General features: G+C 39.9%; 1 protein-coding gene across 1 annotated transcript in view; it reads right to left on the bottom strand.

Moving 5' to 3' along the window:
• Window positions 1–3010: 3010 nt before the first annotated feature.
• The window catches only part of LOC122563520 (protein THEMIS-like), a 72752-nt gene continuing 57360 nt past the window's right edge, over window positions 3011–18402 (bottom strand). The window contains exons 5-7 of the mRNA XM_087976737.1: window positions 10685–10841; window positions 9560–9682; window positions 3011–3349 (exon numbers count right to left, since the gene is read on the bottom strand). Of these exons, the coding sequence (XP_087832863.1) occupies window positions 9591–9682; window positions 10685–10841 (249 nt within the window). The 3' untranslated portion in view covers window positions 3011–3349; window positions 9560–9590. The remainder of the gene's footprint in view (window positions 3350–9559; window positions 9683–10684; window positions 10842–18402) is intronic.

Here is an 18402-nt window from a genome sequence, read left to right as displayed (position 1 = left end):
CCTTTCTTATTTCTCAGTTCCTCCCAAATAACTTCCCTAGATGTATTTCCAGGTATACCCTCCCTCAGCACAGCTGTAATGCTATCCCTTATCAAAAATGCCACTCCCCCTCCTCTCTTGCCTCCCTTTCTATCCTTCCTGTAGCATTTGTATCCTGGAACATTAAGCTGCCAGTCCTGCCCATCCCTGAGACTTGTTTCTGTCATTGCTATGATATCCCAGTCCCATGTTCCTAACCATGCTCTGAGTTCACCTGCCTTCCTTGTTAGGCCTCTTGCATTGAAATAAATGCAGTTTAATTTATTAGTCCTACCATGCCTCTGCCTGCCCTGACTGTTTGACTCACTTCTGTTCTCAGCTGTACCCGTCTCAGATCGATCTCTTTCCTCACTATCTCCCTGTGCCCCACTCCCCCACCTTACTAGTTTAAATCCTCCCAAGCAGTTCTAGCAAATTTCCCTGCCAGTATATTAGTCCCCTTCCAATTTAGGTGCAATCCGTCCTTCTTGTACAGGTCACTTCTACCCCAAAAGAGATTCCAATGATCCAAAAATATGAATCCTTCTCCTATACACCAGCTCCTCAGCCATGCATTCATCTGCTCTATCCTCCTATTCCTGCCCTCACTAGCTCGTAGTACTGGGAGTAATCTAGATATTACTACCCTTGAGGACCTCCTTTTTAAATTTCTGCCTAACTCTCTGTAATCTCCCTTCAGAGTCTCAATCTTTTCCCTTCCAATGTCTTTGGTTCCAACGTGGACAATGACCTCCTGCTGGTCCCTCTCCCCCGTGAGAACATTCTGCACCCTCTCTGAGACATCCTTGATCCAGGCACCAGGGAAACAACACACCATTCTGCTTTTTCTCTGCTGGCCACAGAAATATCTGTCTGTACCTCTGACTACAGAATCCCCTAACACAACTGATCTCTTGGGAGCCAACATACCCCTCGTTGCATTAGAGCCAGTCTCAATACCACAAACTTGGCTGTTCGTGCTACGTTCCCCTGAGAATCCATCACCCCCTACATTTTCCAAAACAGCATACCTGTTTGAAATGGGTATATCCACAAAAGACTCCTGCCCTAGGTGCTGACCTCTCTCACCCTTCCTGGAGTTAATCAATCTATGTGACTGTATCTGAGACTTTTCCCGCTTCCTATAACTGCCATCCATCACATACTGTTGCTGTTACAAATTCCTCATCGCTTCTATCTGTCTCTCCAACCAATCCACTCGATCTGATAAGATTCGCATCCAACAGCATTTATGGCAGATATAATCCGCAGTAACTCTTAAACTCTCTTTAAACTCCCACATCTGACAAGAAGTACATATCACTGCAAAGGCCATTTTTGCTCCTTCACAATCTACAGACCCAAAAAATAACACCGTCTTATTCCTCTGCAAACACTGCCCCAGGTTAAATTAATAGCTATGGTTTATATTTTAAGTTTAATCAAGAGACTTATCTCCAAAAACAAATAATCAAGAAAGAATCCACTATACTCACTACTGCAGCCTTTCTCTTGGACAGACTTAAAACAACAATTAACTTATCTGATTCTGTGCTGTGAACGTCGCCCAACAGTTTCTCCAAGATTAGTTGTGAATTTCACTGTTCGTTACTGTTCCCAGATGCACTCCGATGTCCAGCGATATACAAATTCAAACTGCAAAGGCGGTAACTATGCAGGTTCTCTCTCTCTCTCTCTCTCTCTGATACTGATGAGAATTTTCTCTTGGGATGTTAAATGAGATTATTGAGAGGTAATTAGACACTTGCAAGAATTCTCTTTTATTTAAAATAAAGTGCCATAAAATCTATTGTGTTTACTTGATCGGGCAGAGGGACCTCAGTTTAATGTGGTACTTAAGGTGATTTTAATGTTTGATCTACAAATACCAATTCCTGTGATGCAAAGATCCCTCTATTACAGTGAAGTAACAACGTGGACATTTGGAGTTGGAAATGAGCTCTATCTTTGAGAAAGTGAGGACTGCAGATGCTGGACATCATAGTCAAAAAGTGTGGTGCTGGAGAATCACAGCCGGTCAGGCAGTAACTGAGGAGTGGGAGAATTGACGTTTCGAGCATAAACCCTTCAGCAGGATTTCTGAATATTTTGGATACAATGCAAAATCTGTTTTATTTCTTTTATACAATCTGCAATACAGAAGCAGTCCATTTGGCCTATTGAGTTGGCACTGATTCTCTGACCTAGCCCTCCCCCACCATCACTGTAACTCTGCATTTACCATGGCTAATCCACTTGACCTGCACATCCCTGGATACTACAGAACAACTTAGCATGCAGTCACCTAGCCTTCACATCTTTGGATTGTGGCTGTAAGCCAGAGCATGCGGAGAAAGCCCATGCAGATACTGGAGAACCCCTTTCAATTTATAATGGTTTGGGATTAATTGCATTATACTTCTATTATGTTTTAAAATCCTTGAACTTATATTATGAGTAGTTTGAATTATTATTCTATTTTTCTTCATTCCTTTATTATAAACTTCTGTTTTAATTGTTAAAGCAAAGTCTGCAGTCTTGCATGCTTATGTTTCAGTAAAAGGCCCCTGGGTTAACGCAAATACAAATCAGAATATGATCTATCAGGCCAGGTTTGTGTCTAGGATCTGACTTGTCAGATATTAACAACGGCTGCAATCACACGATTTGTATCACGTTCAGTGGATCAAATTGGCTAAACACTATCATCTAGGATGCTGGGTACGTCAGGCGAAGGGTGAGATGAATGATCCAGTCAGCTATTCTGGCCGAAGATAATTGCAAATGCCATGATTTTGCATTGATGTGCTGGGCTCCCTCACCATTGAGTGTGGCGATATTTATGGAGACTCTGTTTCTCGCTAGCTTTTGATTGTCGTCATTCAAGACTGTATATAGTGGACTACAGACTGCAGTATCATAATTTGCATCTGGCTGAGTAGATTCGGCCTACTACGTGGCCATCCATTTTGAAACAAAGTAAATATTAAAATTTTCTCAATGTTTCTTTTTAATAGATTAAAATAACAACATGATGTGTTGTTGTACTGCCATCTGTATGCATGCAACTGATGAATGTGTTTTAGTTTGCAGGAAGAATCACCAGGATAATTTTCATTTTGAATGTACTGATCTGTCACCACTTAAATCTGTAACCAAGTTCTGGAGTGAGTTTTTTTTTTCTCGATCCATTTCCACAAAAATGTCTTCACTTCTTTTCAAAGTAACAGCTCTTTTGTAATACTTGAGGTTAAACAATTTCTTATTAACGAAGCTAAATTTTCAGTCAGCTAGAAGTAGATTCCAGAACAAGCTTTTATATCCTTGATTCCTGAAGGAGTAATAAGAAAAGTTTTTAAAGATGGTTAAAAATCTTAGTACAAATATGAATATTCATCACTGGAACTCAACCAAGTATAGACTATGGTTGTCTTGAGACTTGTAAAATGCAGTCTAGTATAATAGTGAAAGATGACTTTCTCGTTCCAGCAGAGTTACTGTGATATTGATAAACCTTTAACTGCCACTAAATATCCACCCATTTTGTGTCCTAGAGTTGTATAGCATAGAAACAGACCCTTCGACGCAATTCGTTCATGCCTACACAAGATTCTAAATTAATCCAGTTCCATTTGCCAGCATTTGGCCCATATTGCTCTAAACCCTTCCTATTCATATGCCCATTCAAGGCTTTTTAATTGTTATCATTGTACCAGCCTCCACCACTTCCTCTGGCAGTACATTCCGTACATGCATGATAAAGTTGTCCCTTTGGTCCCATTTAAATCTTCCCCCTGTCACCTTAAACTTATGCCGTCTTGTTTTGGACCATGGAAAAGATCTTGTCCATTTACCTTATCTATGCCCCTCATGATTTTATAAACTTCTATAACATTACTCTTCTACCTCTAATCCTCCAGGGAATATAGCCCCAGCCTATTCAGCCTCTCAAATACTCAAAAGTTGGTAACATTCTTGTAAATTTTATTTGAACCCTTTCAATTTCTTCTCATCATTCTCTTTCGTTACAAAGATTACACACAAAATATTACATTAGTTTTGGATTCATACTTGGGAAATTTAAGGTATGATAAAGAGTTGGCAAAGAAGCTGGCATGACAATTTTAATCAAGGAATTTTAATAGCATTAGGATGTAAGGGTGTCCTGCAAGTTATACTAAGACAAAATTCAAATGGGTAGAATTATGCAATTGGAAAGAAAACTGTGTACATTTTTGGTGTGCTTTACAAATTGCCAGATACTAGATGAAGATATTAAAGAGCGTGACATCTGTAGACATTTCAGAGAATTATGTAAGAACAACAGACAATAATATTGAGTGATCTTAACTATTTCATGATAGATCATACATGATCAAAATCAAAAACCTTTTTTGGAGTGTATCTTAACCTACTTCCTCAATTGATTGTCTCAAGGCTAACTTACAACTTGATTTATTTTTTGGGAAAATAAAGATAAATATGTAATTTTAGGACAATGAGGTGTCAAAGAAAAAGTTGCTGTACTGGTTCAAAAAAAAAACTTAGTGAGATGAGATGGAACAGAAGCTAAAGCTTGGGATGAAAAGATTTGACTTAGAATGGTAAGGAAAATCAAGAAGAATGCAGAAATGTGTAGTGAGGTAATGGGTCATTAGAATAATGTGTTGCTTAGATTGGAGAAAAGCTAAAAGTGTGATTTTCGAAAGCAATAAGACACTTTGATAAAGGATTACATGTTTCTTTGAGAAAATAAATGATTTCGGAGCACTGCTCCTTTGTCACTTCACCTGACAAATGAGCAACACTCCAAAAGCTTGTGATTTCAAATGAGCCTGTTAGATTATAACCTGGTGTTGTGTGACTTCTGATCTAGGCCAAAAATAGTGAAAAGAATTGAGCACTTGCAGATTACTGCTGGTTGAATTAGAGATTGTTTTTAAAGGATCAATGTCTGTATTGGCTCTAAAACCCCTTAATCACAACAGATTAATTGCATGATAGAAATGTTATACATATTTCTCATGTCATTCATCAGTTAATGACTGGTGCCTCTTGTAGTATCATAAAATAACAACAATCGAGGAACGTTTTAATAATTATTTGCTCAGTAGTTTTGTCAACATATGCAATCTATTTTGTTATATTGATGGAGTGATTTTAATCAGTTCCATGTTAGTGTTGGATATTTTGCGATCTTACACTATTGATTCCATGCCTGTGTTGCTCTGATAGTTTTATAAATGTATTGATTGACTGTTTGAAAGACCAGTCATTAGGGCTGCGAACTATGTAAATAAACCCTTGAATGTTCATTCAGGAAACACTTTCAGCTAAAAACCTAGCTTCCCTGATTGACTTACTATTCAACTGAAACCCAAAACTTCACCACTTGGAATAATAACCTTCTCTTCTGTTTTTAGAGCAAAGACAAATGTCAGTTCACAGCGAAGTGATTTGGAATGTCGAACAGCAGTCAGTTCTTATTTTCTGAAAAGTTTAGATTTCTTCAGTGAATATTTTACTATTCCAGATTTTCCAAGATTGAGGCTTCCTTTCAATTTAATTGAAATACTAGTAAGTCCAGTTAGGCTGTTTTAATTTTCCATGCTAAATGGCCAAGGGAGACTGAAAAAAGGTACCGTATCTACTTGCGTATATGTCAATCTTGTGTATGTCAACCCCCTATTTTGGCCCTAAAATCTTGTATTTTCCATATACCCCATGTATAAGTTGATGCTAATTCTTCACTGTTACAGATCAAAGTTTGAGTCAATGTGCCTGCCTGTTGCACTCCGGCTTTCCAGTCTGCTGGCCGTAACTCAGTTTTGGGTCTTCCAGTCCGCTGGCTATCACTCACCACGTCATGTTTTTAGAATTACTGTAAATCGTGGAGTTAGTTTCCGTGGTTTCGGTTACCTGCAGTTTACTGTGAGGGGAACATATTACATGGAACGTTCAGGGACCAGGGGGCTGCCTGGAAGGTAGGTTTCCCATTTTAAATGACTACATGGATATTGACTTGATTGTGATTGTCTTTTCCTTGCTAGTACTTAAAAACTTATTACTACTCAAAGATGAAATGCAAATGACAAGCATGAATTTCATCCCCTCAAACAATACCTTGTGTATAAGTCGACCCCTAATTTCAGCTGAAAAAATATGGTCTTCAAAACTTGACCTATAGATGAATATTTACGGTAGATCTTTTTCATGAAAAGTAAATGTTTGCTTTGTTCCTAAAAGTAGCAAAATGAATGGATAATAATTCTTATTACATATTTACATTGTGACATATTATTGCTTTAAGAGGTGTATTTTGTCCTTTTATGAGACAGCGATAAAAGCAGTCTCTTCCAAGCCAATAAAGTAAACAGTTTATGAGGCTTTGGGAGTTTTTAAAAGTTGGAACAATGGAAGCAGCATGAAGGGGTGGGGTCAAGCTCCCACAGAACCAGTACTTAGTGTAACTTGAAGCTGCTACAACAAAATGCTTGAGTTCTCTGAGTTTTATCTTGATTTTCTTTTCCTCCTACACTGGAGAATTGCATGTGAGACATTATATTTTACTGAATTTGCCTTTGCCAAGGGTGTATTTAAAGGATGTTCCAATATAGTAACAGTTGCTGTTTATATTTTATTAATCTGTTAAATTTTCCAGTAATTATTTCCAATTCTGCTTTTGTTTGTATTTAAACAGTAGTGTACGAATAATGTTTCTTTGCTTCAAGCCTTGTAGTTTGACCAATTGAATTGTGTCCGAAACACATGCCTTACACTTGCATTTAAAAATAAAATAGAGATGCGGGTCTTGGCTATCTTTTTAACACATACTGTTGTGAGGGGGTTTGGTCTGGTCCATAATAATGGAAATATGAATTCTCAAATAGATTTACATTTTTCTCTAGCTACAAAAATGTGCCATTGCTTTTGACAAAGTAATATTTTCCAATATATCTTGGTATATGTATTATTAATAGGCCACTAACCTTATTAGTTAATAAGACACTGTAATTTAATACAATCTTAGTTTTTTTGCCTTATTTTTGAAAACTAATTTGAGTTATTAATTTTATTTGAGTTATTTAACAGACTAAAAGAAGTATGCTAAACTCATAGAACTATTAAGTATATACAGGTTTCTCGGACAAAAGATTTAATTTGTTTCATCTATTATATTTTTGGTTTAATGAGATAGAAGATCCAATCACATCCTTACTGAATGGTCTACATTTGATAAATGAGTTAGAGTTCTTCCCTTTTGTCTTCAGCTTGAAAATTGTCTTCCTTTACACATTGTTGCAAGTGTTTGTTGTTAACTATGCAGCAAGGGCAAGAGGGCATCTGGTTAAGATGTTGCTCATCAATGCTCAGTAAGATTTAGGGATTGAGAAAGAAACAGAATGAACAGAGTCACATCATGTAGAGAAAGTGAGATAGGGAAAGGAAGAATGGATTAAAAGAGTTTAAAATAAGGCAAAAAAATTAAGATTTTAAAATCTGTAAATTTTGAAGAATTGACTGTATGTAGGAATGTGACTCCCGTTTTTTTGTCAGTTTGGATTTTGTATTTCCTTTGTAATAGGAGGTGAGCATTGCTGATAAGCCCAACATTTGTTACTCATGCCTAATGCCTTTGAACTGGATGGCTTTAGTATCTATAAAAGCTTTTTCATGATTAAAGTATATTTTTGCAAGTTAAGAAATACGGATTGTCATTAGCAATGAAAAGGCCATGGCCCAGTGGTATTATCGCTAGATTATTAATCAAAAAGAACGTTTTTACCTCGTTTTTACCTCTTTTTACCTTTATTAATCCAAAAACTCAGCTAATGTTTTGGGCACCAAAGTAGTTTGGTAGGAGGTCCACTGGAGATTTACAGGGATGATCCTGGGAATGATCAGTCTTGTAAATCTCTTCTGGACCTCCTCCAAAACCAGCACATCCATCCTTAGATACGGGGCCCATAATAGCTCACGATATTCCAAATGCAGTCCAACTAAAGCTTTGTTCAGCTTCAACAGTACATCTCTGCTCTTGTATTCTAGTGCCCTTGAAATGAATGCTAATGTTACATTTGCCTTCCTAACTGCCAACTGCATGTGACTCCAGAGCCACAACAATGTGATTAACTCTCAACTGCTCTTTGAAATGGTCGAACAAGCCACTCAGTAGAGATTAATACAACTAAGTCTCAACCATGAAATGAAACTGACAGATCAGTTGCCATCAGTCTAGGTACCAGAAATGACAATAGCAAAAACAACCCTTATTAACATCTCAGGGCTAGTGTTAAAATTAGGATCAATATCTCAGAGACTAACCAAGCAATAGCATGACAGCCAGATTTACGGAACCATACCTTACAGATCATGTTCCAGACATCACCATCACCATTCCTGGATAGGTGCTGACACATCTGCAGGACAGACCCAGGAGAAATGGCAGCACAGTGGTATATAGTCGGGAGGGGTTTGCCCTGGGAGCTCTCAACATTGACTCCAGCTCCCATGAGGTATCATGGCATCAGGTTAAACATAGGTAAGGAAACCTCCTGCTGATTGCCAAATTCTGTGGCTGATGAATCATTGCTGCATCACATTGAACAAGAACTGGAAGATGGACTGACGATAGCAAGGGTGCAAAATATAGTTTGGGTTGAGGATTTCAATGACCACCTCCAAGAAGTGGCTCAGCAGCAGCACTATTGATCAAGTTGCTCCTAAAGGTCATGGCTGCTAGATTGGGTCTGTGGCAGGTGGTGATGGAGCCAACAAAGGAAAAAAATATACCTGACCTCATTCTTACTGCTGGCTGCAGATCATTTGCACATGACAGTATTGGTAAGAGTGACCACTACACAGTCCGTGTGGAGATGTAATCGCACCTTCACATTGAGAATAACCTCATTGTGTTGTGTGGCACTATCACCATGCTAAATGGGACAGACCTTTGGACAGATTTAGCAATTCTTGATCGGGCATTCATGACCCACAGTGGGCCATCAATAGCAGCAGAATTGTGCTTGAACACAATCTGCAACCTCCTGGCCCAGCACATCCCCCACTTTACAATTACCATCAAACCTTTGTTTAAGGGGATTAACCTTTTTTCAATGAAGAGTGAAGGAGGGCATGCCAGGAGCAGTAGCAGGCATACCTTAAAATGGTGTCAATCTTGTCGACTACTTGCATGTCAAACAGCATAAGCAGCAAGTAATAGACCTAATCTGCACATCTTTGAACTGTGGGAGGTAACTGGAGGACCCGGAGGGAAGCTATGCACATGCTGGGAGAATATGCAAACTCCACAGATGGTTGCCCAGAGGTGGGACCAAACCCTGGAGCTATGAGACAGCAGTGCTAATCACTGTGACACTCTCTTATTGCCTTCCTCTTCATTGTTTCATTTAAAGAGTCATTTTCTGAAAGCAAGATGTCTCTTTTAAAAGCAGTAGACACTCTCTGTTTATATCTTGCATTTTCTGAGGCTTTTTGTGCTCATTCAGATTCATTTTTGTTATGTAACATATCTACTTACCAGTCAGGCAGCTGAGCTTGTTTTACGAGAACTAAAATGCCCATCTTTTTGTTTTCTGCAAAGCCATCAGGGAAAGTCCTTCTTCAATCTGTTCATAGTCATGGTCACTGTCATCATCTGGCTCTGTCATTTCAGTGAAGGGAAGAGAGAAGAAGCTATTAAAGTTTAACTAACAGATCTTTTATTGGGGATCTGAGCAAATTGTGTTGTGAAGGAGGGTTACATTCTCTTCACAACTGTCAGGATGAAATAGGATATGAGCTATCTGAATCAAATCATGTACTGCCAAAGTTCTGTACAAAGAACTTCTTTACCTCTCCGCCCCCCACCCCCACTCCGGCCTATCACCCTCACCTTAACCTCCTTCCACCTATTGCATTTCCAACGTCCCTTCCCCAAGTCCCTCCTCCCTACCTTTTATCTTAGCCTGCTTGGCATACTCTCCTCATTCCTGAAGAAGGGCTCATGCCCGAAACGTCGATTCTCCTGCTCCTTGGATGCTGCCTGACCTGCTGCATTTTTCCAGCAACACATTTTCAGCTAGCAGTAAAGACACTACTACTACATCACAAGAACCCCCTGTCCTAATTCTACAATTGGATGAGTGCAACATAGAAAATCCAAGAACTGCAATAGATCAACAATGGATAAAGCATATTTACTAAATAGGGTGCATTTTAGACTATTTATTATTTATGTAATATCTGCCACAATAAACATTTCATTTTTCATCATTTTCTACTTAATATATTAATAAACAAAGTTGACATTATTTCCTAACACTTGTTCTCACTTGTTGACAAGTCTCAAAATTTTAAAGGTCTAGAATTTCTCAGCCAGAAACAGAAGATTTAATGAATGATGGCACAAGCATTCTAATCAATTCTCATCATTGCAAGTTAACAGAAAATATGTTTGTTGCCATTTTTAATGGCTGATTTACTAACTAGAATTTGGGATTTGTCAACAAATTTCTCCATGTAGTCAGCAATGTGGCAGTTTTGTGTATGAAACAAGTTGACGCTAATTTGATTTGCTGAAATGGATAAACAAATCTCTTATAAATGCCTGAAAAGTTGGGTTGTAACTCATTAAATGTAATACTTTTCTGGTCTTTCAACTTACTTTCAGGGAGTACAGGAGACACCTTTGTATTCCCTTTTTTCACTTTTGTGTTTTCATTAGGAACAACTTGTACAGGTTGTATGGAAAAGGGTTTTCTTGAACTTGGTAGCATTGCTTCATTTTTGTCGATGTCACGTTTTAGGGGCAACTGAGTTCCCTTGGTGAAAGAATTAAATAAAACATTATTCAACCATTTTTATGTTGTTTTTATTTATGTACTTTTAAATATATGCGCACTCTTTGTTTCCGCTCCTCACCTGAAATCAGTGATTCTTGCTGGGATTATGGTTCCAGAAGCATTTACAGTTCCTCAGTATGGCGATGAATAACAGTATACCCATGAATCTGACTTCTATACAGTCGCTTTCCAGCAGGGGGTCAATGGAAAGTGATTAGGGCAAAGGTGGCCTGACATATGCCTTCCTAGGTCAAGTAAACCTAGTTTGCAAACAGGAAAATCACCGCCAAAATCCAAAAGCTCTGATTCCTGACCTAGTTCACATCAGCTCCCTTGGCACAGATAGGGATAACATTTGGAAGTTTTCACTTTGAATGATTTAATATGATGTATCCACTAGGCTATTTAGGAATCTTTAATGATGTGACAAACAACTGTCTCAATCTGAACCACACTTCTGCTTTTGCTTTAAACTTCCCAAGGTTTGTGCAAGGCATCTTCATGATCTAATTTTAATGCCCACAGATGAAAGTTCTAAGTTGGAATGAAGACTTGTCCAAAAAAAGTTACTTTTTGCCTTGAAACTGGCTGACACACATGAAAACATCACAGTTCATGTTAAGCATAAGGACATTAGATTAGATTAGATTACTTACAATGTGGAAACAGGCCCTTCGGCCCAACAAGTCCACACCGCCCCGCCGAAGCGAATCCACCCATACCCCTACCCCTACCCCTACCCCTACATTTTACATTTACCCCTTACCTAACATTACGGGCAATTTAGCATGGCCAATTCACCTGACCTGCACATCTTTGGACTGTGGGAGGAAACCGGAGCACCCGGAGGAAACCCACGCAGACACGGGGAGAACGTGCAAACTCCACACAGTCAGTCGCCTGAGGCGAGTATTGAACCCAGGTTTCTGGCGCTGTGAGGCAGCAGTGCTAACCACTGTGCCACCGTGCCGACATCTATATTTGTTAAAAATATTTCCTGTAAATTCTCCTTTTGTCAACGTGTAACATTCACACTCTGGTTGCAAGCATCTTGAAAGTGAATTAGATTAGATTCCCTACAGTGTGGAAACAGGCCCTTCGGCCCAACAAGTCCACACCGACCCTCCGAAGAGTAACCCACCCAGACCCATTTCCCTCTGACTAATGTACCTAACACTATGGGCAATTTAGCATGGCCAATTCACCTAACCTGTTCATCTTTGGAGTGTGGGAGGAAACCAGAGCATCTGGAGGATACCCATGCAGACACAGGGAGAATGTGCAAACTCCATACAGATAGTCTGTCTGAGGCTGGAATTGAACCTGGAACCCTGGTGCTGTGAGGCAGCAGTGCTAACCACTGAGCTACCATGCCACCTTCTATGTATTAATAGTTGCATGTAACACTGTAGTGACTGGATTTAGCTAGTAAGTCGCAGATGATTTCGAACTCACTCCCAACCTGGTGGGTGGCACGGTGGCACAGTGGTTAGCACTGCTGCCTCACAGTGCCAGAGACCCGGTTTCAATTCCCGCCTCAGGCGACTGACTGTGTGGAGTTTGCACATTCTCCCCGTGTCTGCGTGGGTTTCCTTCCACAGTCCAAAGATGTGCAGGTCAGGTTATTTAGCCATGCTAAATTGCCCATAGTGTTAGGTAAGGGGTAAATGTTGGGGTATGGGTGGGTTGCGCTTTGACGGGGCGGTGTGGACTTGTTGGGCCGAAGGGCCTGTTTCCATACTGTAATGTAATGTAATCTAATCTAATCTAAATCATTCCCTACACAAAAGGACAGTAATGATGGCACAATTAATTTATTAGGAAAGCAATATGTATTGATGAGATGAGGTGATAACTATCTGAGCAGTACATATGAAAAAGTAATTCCATCCCCAACTGGAACACAAATAAACATACTTATACCTTCATCTTGAAATTTGCTACATGAATCATTAGCATGCAAATATTTCAATGTGTGTGAGAGAGAGTCCTTTCTCTGTATATTAAACTAGAAATTAAGTTGATGTGAGTAAGTTAGTTCTTATGCAGAAAAAAAATGAAAAGTCTCTAACATCACCTAACCCTTCTGTTGGATAGGAAACAGCATTGGTGGGATTGCTGATCAAATTAATAGAGTGGAGTTTGAAGCCTTGCTGGAACTAAGATTGGGTAGATGGGGTCAGAAATGAGTCCCAGTGGCTGATTGTGCCAGTTCCCTGGATCCATTCTGCCTCTGCGCCATTCATATTGAGTGGGATTGGGGCTGGTAGGGCTTCGCACCTATCCATTGCAGCAGTCGGTCAAGCTCAATAACAGCCCCATTGAAAGCAATCAATGACTGGCTCAGGCATTCGATGACAGCCCAGGAGGCATGCCAGCGCTTCAGTCAGGGGATGGTATCAGCCATAGTCCACTCTGTATAGGGGCTCCTCAACACCAACCTTTCCCATACACTCACATGACCTCACATACACTGCTCTCTGAGGAGTCTATTTGTTAACTAAATATTTTAACTATTTGGAAAGAGTATGCCCATTTTGAGCCTCACTGCTCCTTATAAATTGCAAGATCTTGATTAACACTTTAGCTTATAGAGCTGAAAATGTGTTGCTGGAAAAGCGCAGCAGGTCAGGCAGCATTCAGGGAACAGGAGAATCGACGTTTCGGGCATAAGCCCTTCTTCAGGTTCCTGAAGAAGGGCTTATGCCCGAAACGTCGATTCTCCTGTTCCCTGGATGCTGCCTGACCTGCTGCGCTTTTCCAGCAAAACATTTTCAGCTCTGATCTCCAGCATCTGCAGTCCTCACTTTCTCCACTTTAGCTTATAGAGTCAGGCACCATCCTTGACTGGACAGCAAACCTATCTCTAAGCAAATTAAGCACATCCAATGAAATCCAAGTGTTTCAAGACCCGAAATAGTGTCAATCCTGTCCCAGATGAAAAATTCTCATAAACGGGACTGAGCAGAAATCCTTTTTATTTGTGATGTTTTTCAAAACCAAATACTCAATATTATTTTCTGTAAAGTGACTGCATTAACTTTTTTTTTGTAAGCTGTTATCCACTTAATGCTTGCCTCCCATGTTATTCAGAATAATTAGACGTGAAATCTACCATGCTTAAATACCAGATAAGCACTTCATATAAGCTTTTGAATTAGGATCCATTTGTACTAAGATTAAATAGACAATTAAATTAACTTTAAATCAACAGCTGAAGCTCAAACACAGTCTTTGTCGCATCAAGTGAAGCTGTAAGAACTATACATGGATTATGATTTTATCTTGCCTTTTGATGAGACCTTTTCAGATTCTGACTAATGTAATTGCTATCTTCCATAAAAAGTAGCCGAATAGGTTATAATCTACGTGGTGTGTTCCTTTCTGCTGGTTGAAAGGATAAGTGCACCATATGGAGTTATATAGTTTCACACAGACCAAGAAACTTGCATGTCCCCTACATCGGGTCCAGCTGAATTTGTATCTGTGTCCTTGTTCTGTGTATAATATGTGGACTTAACCTCATACACAATGCAACTGGGGGCAGTTAAATGTTTATGTATTCTTTCATAAGGTGTGAACACCACTGGCAAGGTAAGGATTTCTTGCACATCTTCCAGATTGCAAGAGCACTGCAACTGTTGGCCAGGGATCACAGTGATGTGTTGAAGCACAAGGAAACTCAGGGTCATTTTTGTGGACAGAAAGTAGGGTTCTGCAAAGCAGTCACCCAGTCTGTTTTGTCTGCCTGTTATAGAGGCGACCACATTGGGTGTAGCATACTATGGTGGGATTGGGGTGGGTAGGAGTTCGCACACATCATGTGCCGATGGTGACATCCCACTGGAGGTGGCAGAAATCCATAGCTAATGATCCTTTGGATGTGAATGCTGGTGGGTTTGTAAGTGGGAACCAGGGGGACCTAATTGGTGTTGCAGGAGGGAAGAGCAGCAATGAGGGCAGATGGGTCAGACCTGGCTGAGATTCCTGCCAACTACAGTGTTGGGGAAATCCTCAATTGAGGAAGAAGGTGGACATTTCAGAGGCCCCGTTGTTGAAGTTGGCATCATGAGAACAGATGTGACAGAGAAGAAGGAATTGGGAGAATGGAATGTAGTCCTTACAGGGATCAGGGTATGAGGATGTATAGTCAATATGACTGTGGGCATTATGTATGTATGTATCTTTGTATTCTGATTGGCAAACTAGCTTACAGAGTCATGCACCATCCTGAACTGGACAAAGTTCCTATTGGACTAGATTAGACTACTTACAGTGTGGAAACAGGCCCTTCGGCCCAACAAGTCCACACCGACCCACCGAAGCGCAACCCACCCAGATCCATTCCCCTACATTTACCCCTTCACCTAACACTATGGGCAATTTAGCATGGCCAATTCACCTAACCTGCACATTTTTTGGACTATGGGGGGAAACCGGAGCACCTGGAGGAAACCCACACAGACACGAGGAGAATGTGCAAACTCCACACAGTCAGTCGGCTGAGGTGGGAATTGAACCCAGGTCTCTGGCACTGTAAAGTAGCAGTGCTAACCACTGTGACACTGTGCCGCCTTCAAGCGGCAAATGGGGGCCACTCAGTGGAATTGGAGATGGTTCAAGCCCTGAAACAGCCCCAATTCTGTCCCAGATGAAAAATTTAGTCCAACATAACCAAGCCAAAGATATTTTCTTTTTGTTATCTTTTTCAAAAACTAAATACTCAATAATATTTTCTGTAAAGTGATTTGATTAACTGTTGAACCTGCTGAACTACCAGGTAACACTTCATAAAAGCTTTTCAATTACAGTGCACATGTAGTAAAATTAAATCAACAATTAAATTCATTTTAAATTAACATCTGAAGCTAAACTGGTCTGTGATTCAAGGATGGTCAAGCAGCGCCAACAGAATGTGATACCAGCTACAAATAGTGATTTGTTGGCTGAAATTTCTCTTTCCAAATTCAAAGTCAATGGACTCATTCCTCAGTTTAGTTCCAATAACTTTCTGAATTAAGCTTTTTTTCCATAATTAATGCTCAGTGTGAAGTTCCAAAGGATCTGAACATTGTGCAACGTTTTACACCTTAGTCATTTGCTATCATATGCAATTGACGATAAACTTTCTACCCAGATATTTATTCCCTCTTCTGCTGTCTCTCACATTGGCTCCATGTTCAGTTCTATTTCTTATCTATGAAGTGTTATAAATGTGACCTGCAAGTAGCGTGTTGAAGATTGTCAATTGTCACAGTGAAACAATTGACAATCAGAAAATTATAAGCTCCCACAGAAAAGCAAAGTACTATAGAATCTGGAAATTGGAACTAAAAGAGAGAATGTGGAAATACTTTCCAGGTACATTTTCAATTTCAGAATTCAAAACTGAAGCTTTTCTTTGCTGAATTGTCCTCCTTCTTGTGCTTCTTCATTGAATCAACACCTTTGGATGTTGATTCATGTTGTTTTTGGAATGCAAAACATAAAGTCACCACAAATGAACTTTTTAAATCTAAATGGCACTTGTTTTTGGATTAGCTCTTTATATTGGTTTCATCTGTGATAAGCTTAGGCTAAGTCCATTCACTCAGCTCGTCAGAGGTGGATAGCTCATTCTCCCAATACCACTCATGAACATTTATCCCATTCTGACCAGTTCTGATTTTAAATCTTAAAGTGCAACTTTATAGTTAAAATTAGCTAGGGCTTGCCCCCTTCATATTGCTGGTACATCCGAGAGTTTTAGTCTATCAAGCGCTCCCTGTGGTCTCTGCTTCAATGATTGTACATTTGTTATTGTTTATTAATAAGGAAACAGCAAAGTTATGTATTTACAACATTCAACTTATCAGGGAGATGGATTGAAGAGTTATAAGTCTAATAAATTTGTCTAGCTTTCCGATAAGACTCACAGCATTGCACTATTTTTTCAGGATTATCAACTTGCCATTTGTCCCAAACTGCCTCAGACACTTTGAGGCTTTTAGGCCATTCGTAGCTTCTTTGAAATATTTAACTGCAAACTTTCTTCCTTAAGAATCTGCCTCTCATTTGAATAATATTGTCAAACCGTATGAGAGCAAGGTTAAAACAGCTGAGCTTTTTGAAGACAAGGAGAATGGTGGCAATGCAAGGACTTAATGAGGCAGTTCCAGTGAGCTGGGTGTGAATGACGGCATCAAAGCTACTATGCAGTTTCATCTGAAATCAAAGTGACAGATTCTTGTTCTAAGCATTTTAACGTGTTAGTGAAAAGTGCTGGTTATTGATCGGAAGTCTGTTCCCGATGGTTAGAATAAGACATTTGCTCAATGCAGTACATAAAAGCTTTGAGATAGATTACACACCGAGGAGATAATGCTGCCTTGTAAATATCACGTATACGATGAACCAGTGATTTATAAATTAGAGGTCAATAACTTGTAAAGAATTTGACTTGTGTGGACATTCATGATTTTGAATTTGTTGTACCTGCTTAGTAACAGTTGCCATGAGAGTGTTGCTCAGAGCTGTTACTACTTTCTTTTGATATTCTATCAATTGCAATGACAATCTAGATGTAATTAGAAGTTTGAAAACTTCTGTGGAACGCATGCTGCTATCTTTAACACTGTTGTGTTGCAAAGATATATTAAAGTCTAGTGTTAATGCTTCTCTGACAGGTCAAGTTTTGCATTGGGCAAAGAAATAAAAATAAAACCATCATATACTATGACATGGTGGTTGAATTTTCGAACAGTATCTGTGTATCTTGTTTAAAAACATACCATTCCTCAATAGTATCTAGTGACTCCCTGCTGTGAGACACATGAATGTGACATCTTATTAAAATAGCTTTGCATCTGGGAAATTTAAATTCAATTAATTGAATGAGTCTCGAATGACAAACTAGCACCAGTAACGGTCACCATGAAATTACTGGATTGTTACAGAACAATGTCGTTAGGGAAGGAATGCTTCTGTCTTACCAAAGCCCTAAAGGAGCCTTCCACATCCATCAAAGTTTTACCTGCACATCCACTAATATCATTTATTGTATCCGTTGCTCCCGATGCGGTCTCCTCTACATTGGGGAGACTGGGCGCCTCCTAGCAGAGCACTTTAGGGAACATCTCCGGGACACCTGCACCAATCAACCACACCGCCCCGTGGCCCAACATTTCAACTCCCCCTCCCACTCTTTCGAGGACATGGAGGTCCTGGGCCTCCTTCACTACCACTCCCTCACCACCAATCGCCTGAAGGAAGAACGCCTCATCTTCCGCCTTAGAACACTTCAACCCCAGGGCATCTATGTGGACTTCAACAGTTTCCTCATTTCCCCTTCCCCACCTCACCCTAGTTCCAAACTTCCAGCTCAGCACTGTCCCCATGACTTGTCCGGACTTGTCCTACCTGCCTATCTCCTTTTCCACCTATCCACTCCACCCTCTCCTCCCTGACCTATCACCTTCATCCCCTCCCCCACTCACCCATTGTACTCTATGCTACTTTCTCCCCACCCCCACCGTCCTCTGGCTTATCTCTCCACGCTTCA

Source organism: Chiloscyllium plagiosum, unplaced genomic scaffold (genome assembly GCF_037043375.1).
Source record: "Chiloscyllium plagiosum isolate Xiang-an unplaced genomic scaffold, Cpla_swu_hap1 HiC_scaffold_30, whole genome shotgun sequence".
Classification (NCBI taxonomy): domain Eukaryota; kingdom Metazoa; phylum Chordata; class Chondrichthyes; order Orectolobiformes; family Hemiscylliidae; genus Chiloscyllium; species Chiloscyllium plagiosum.
This window is presented reverse-complemented; position numbering and strand designations above follow the sequence as displayed.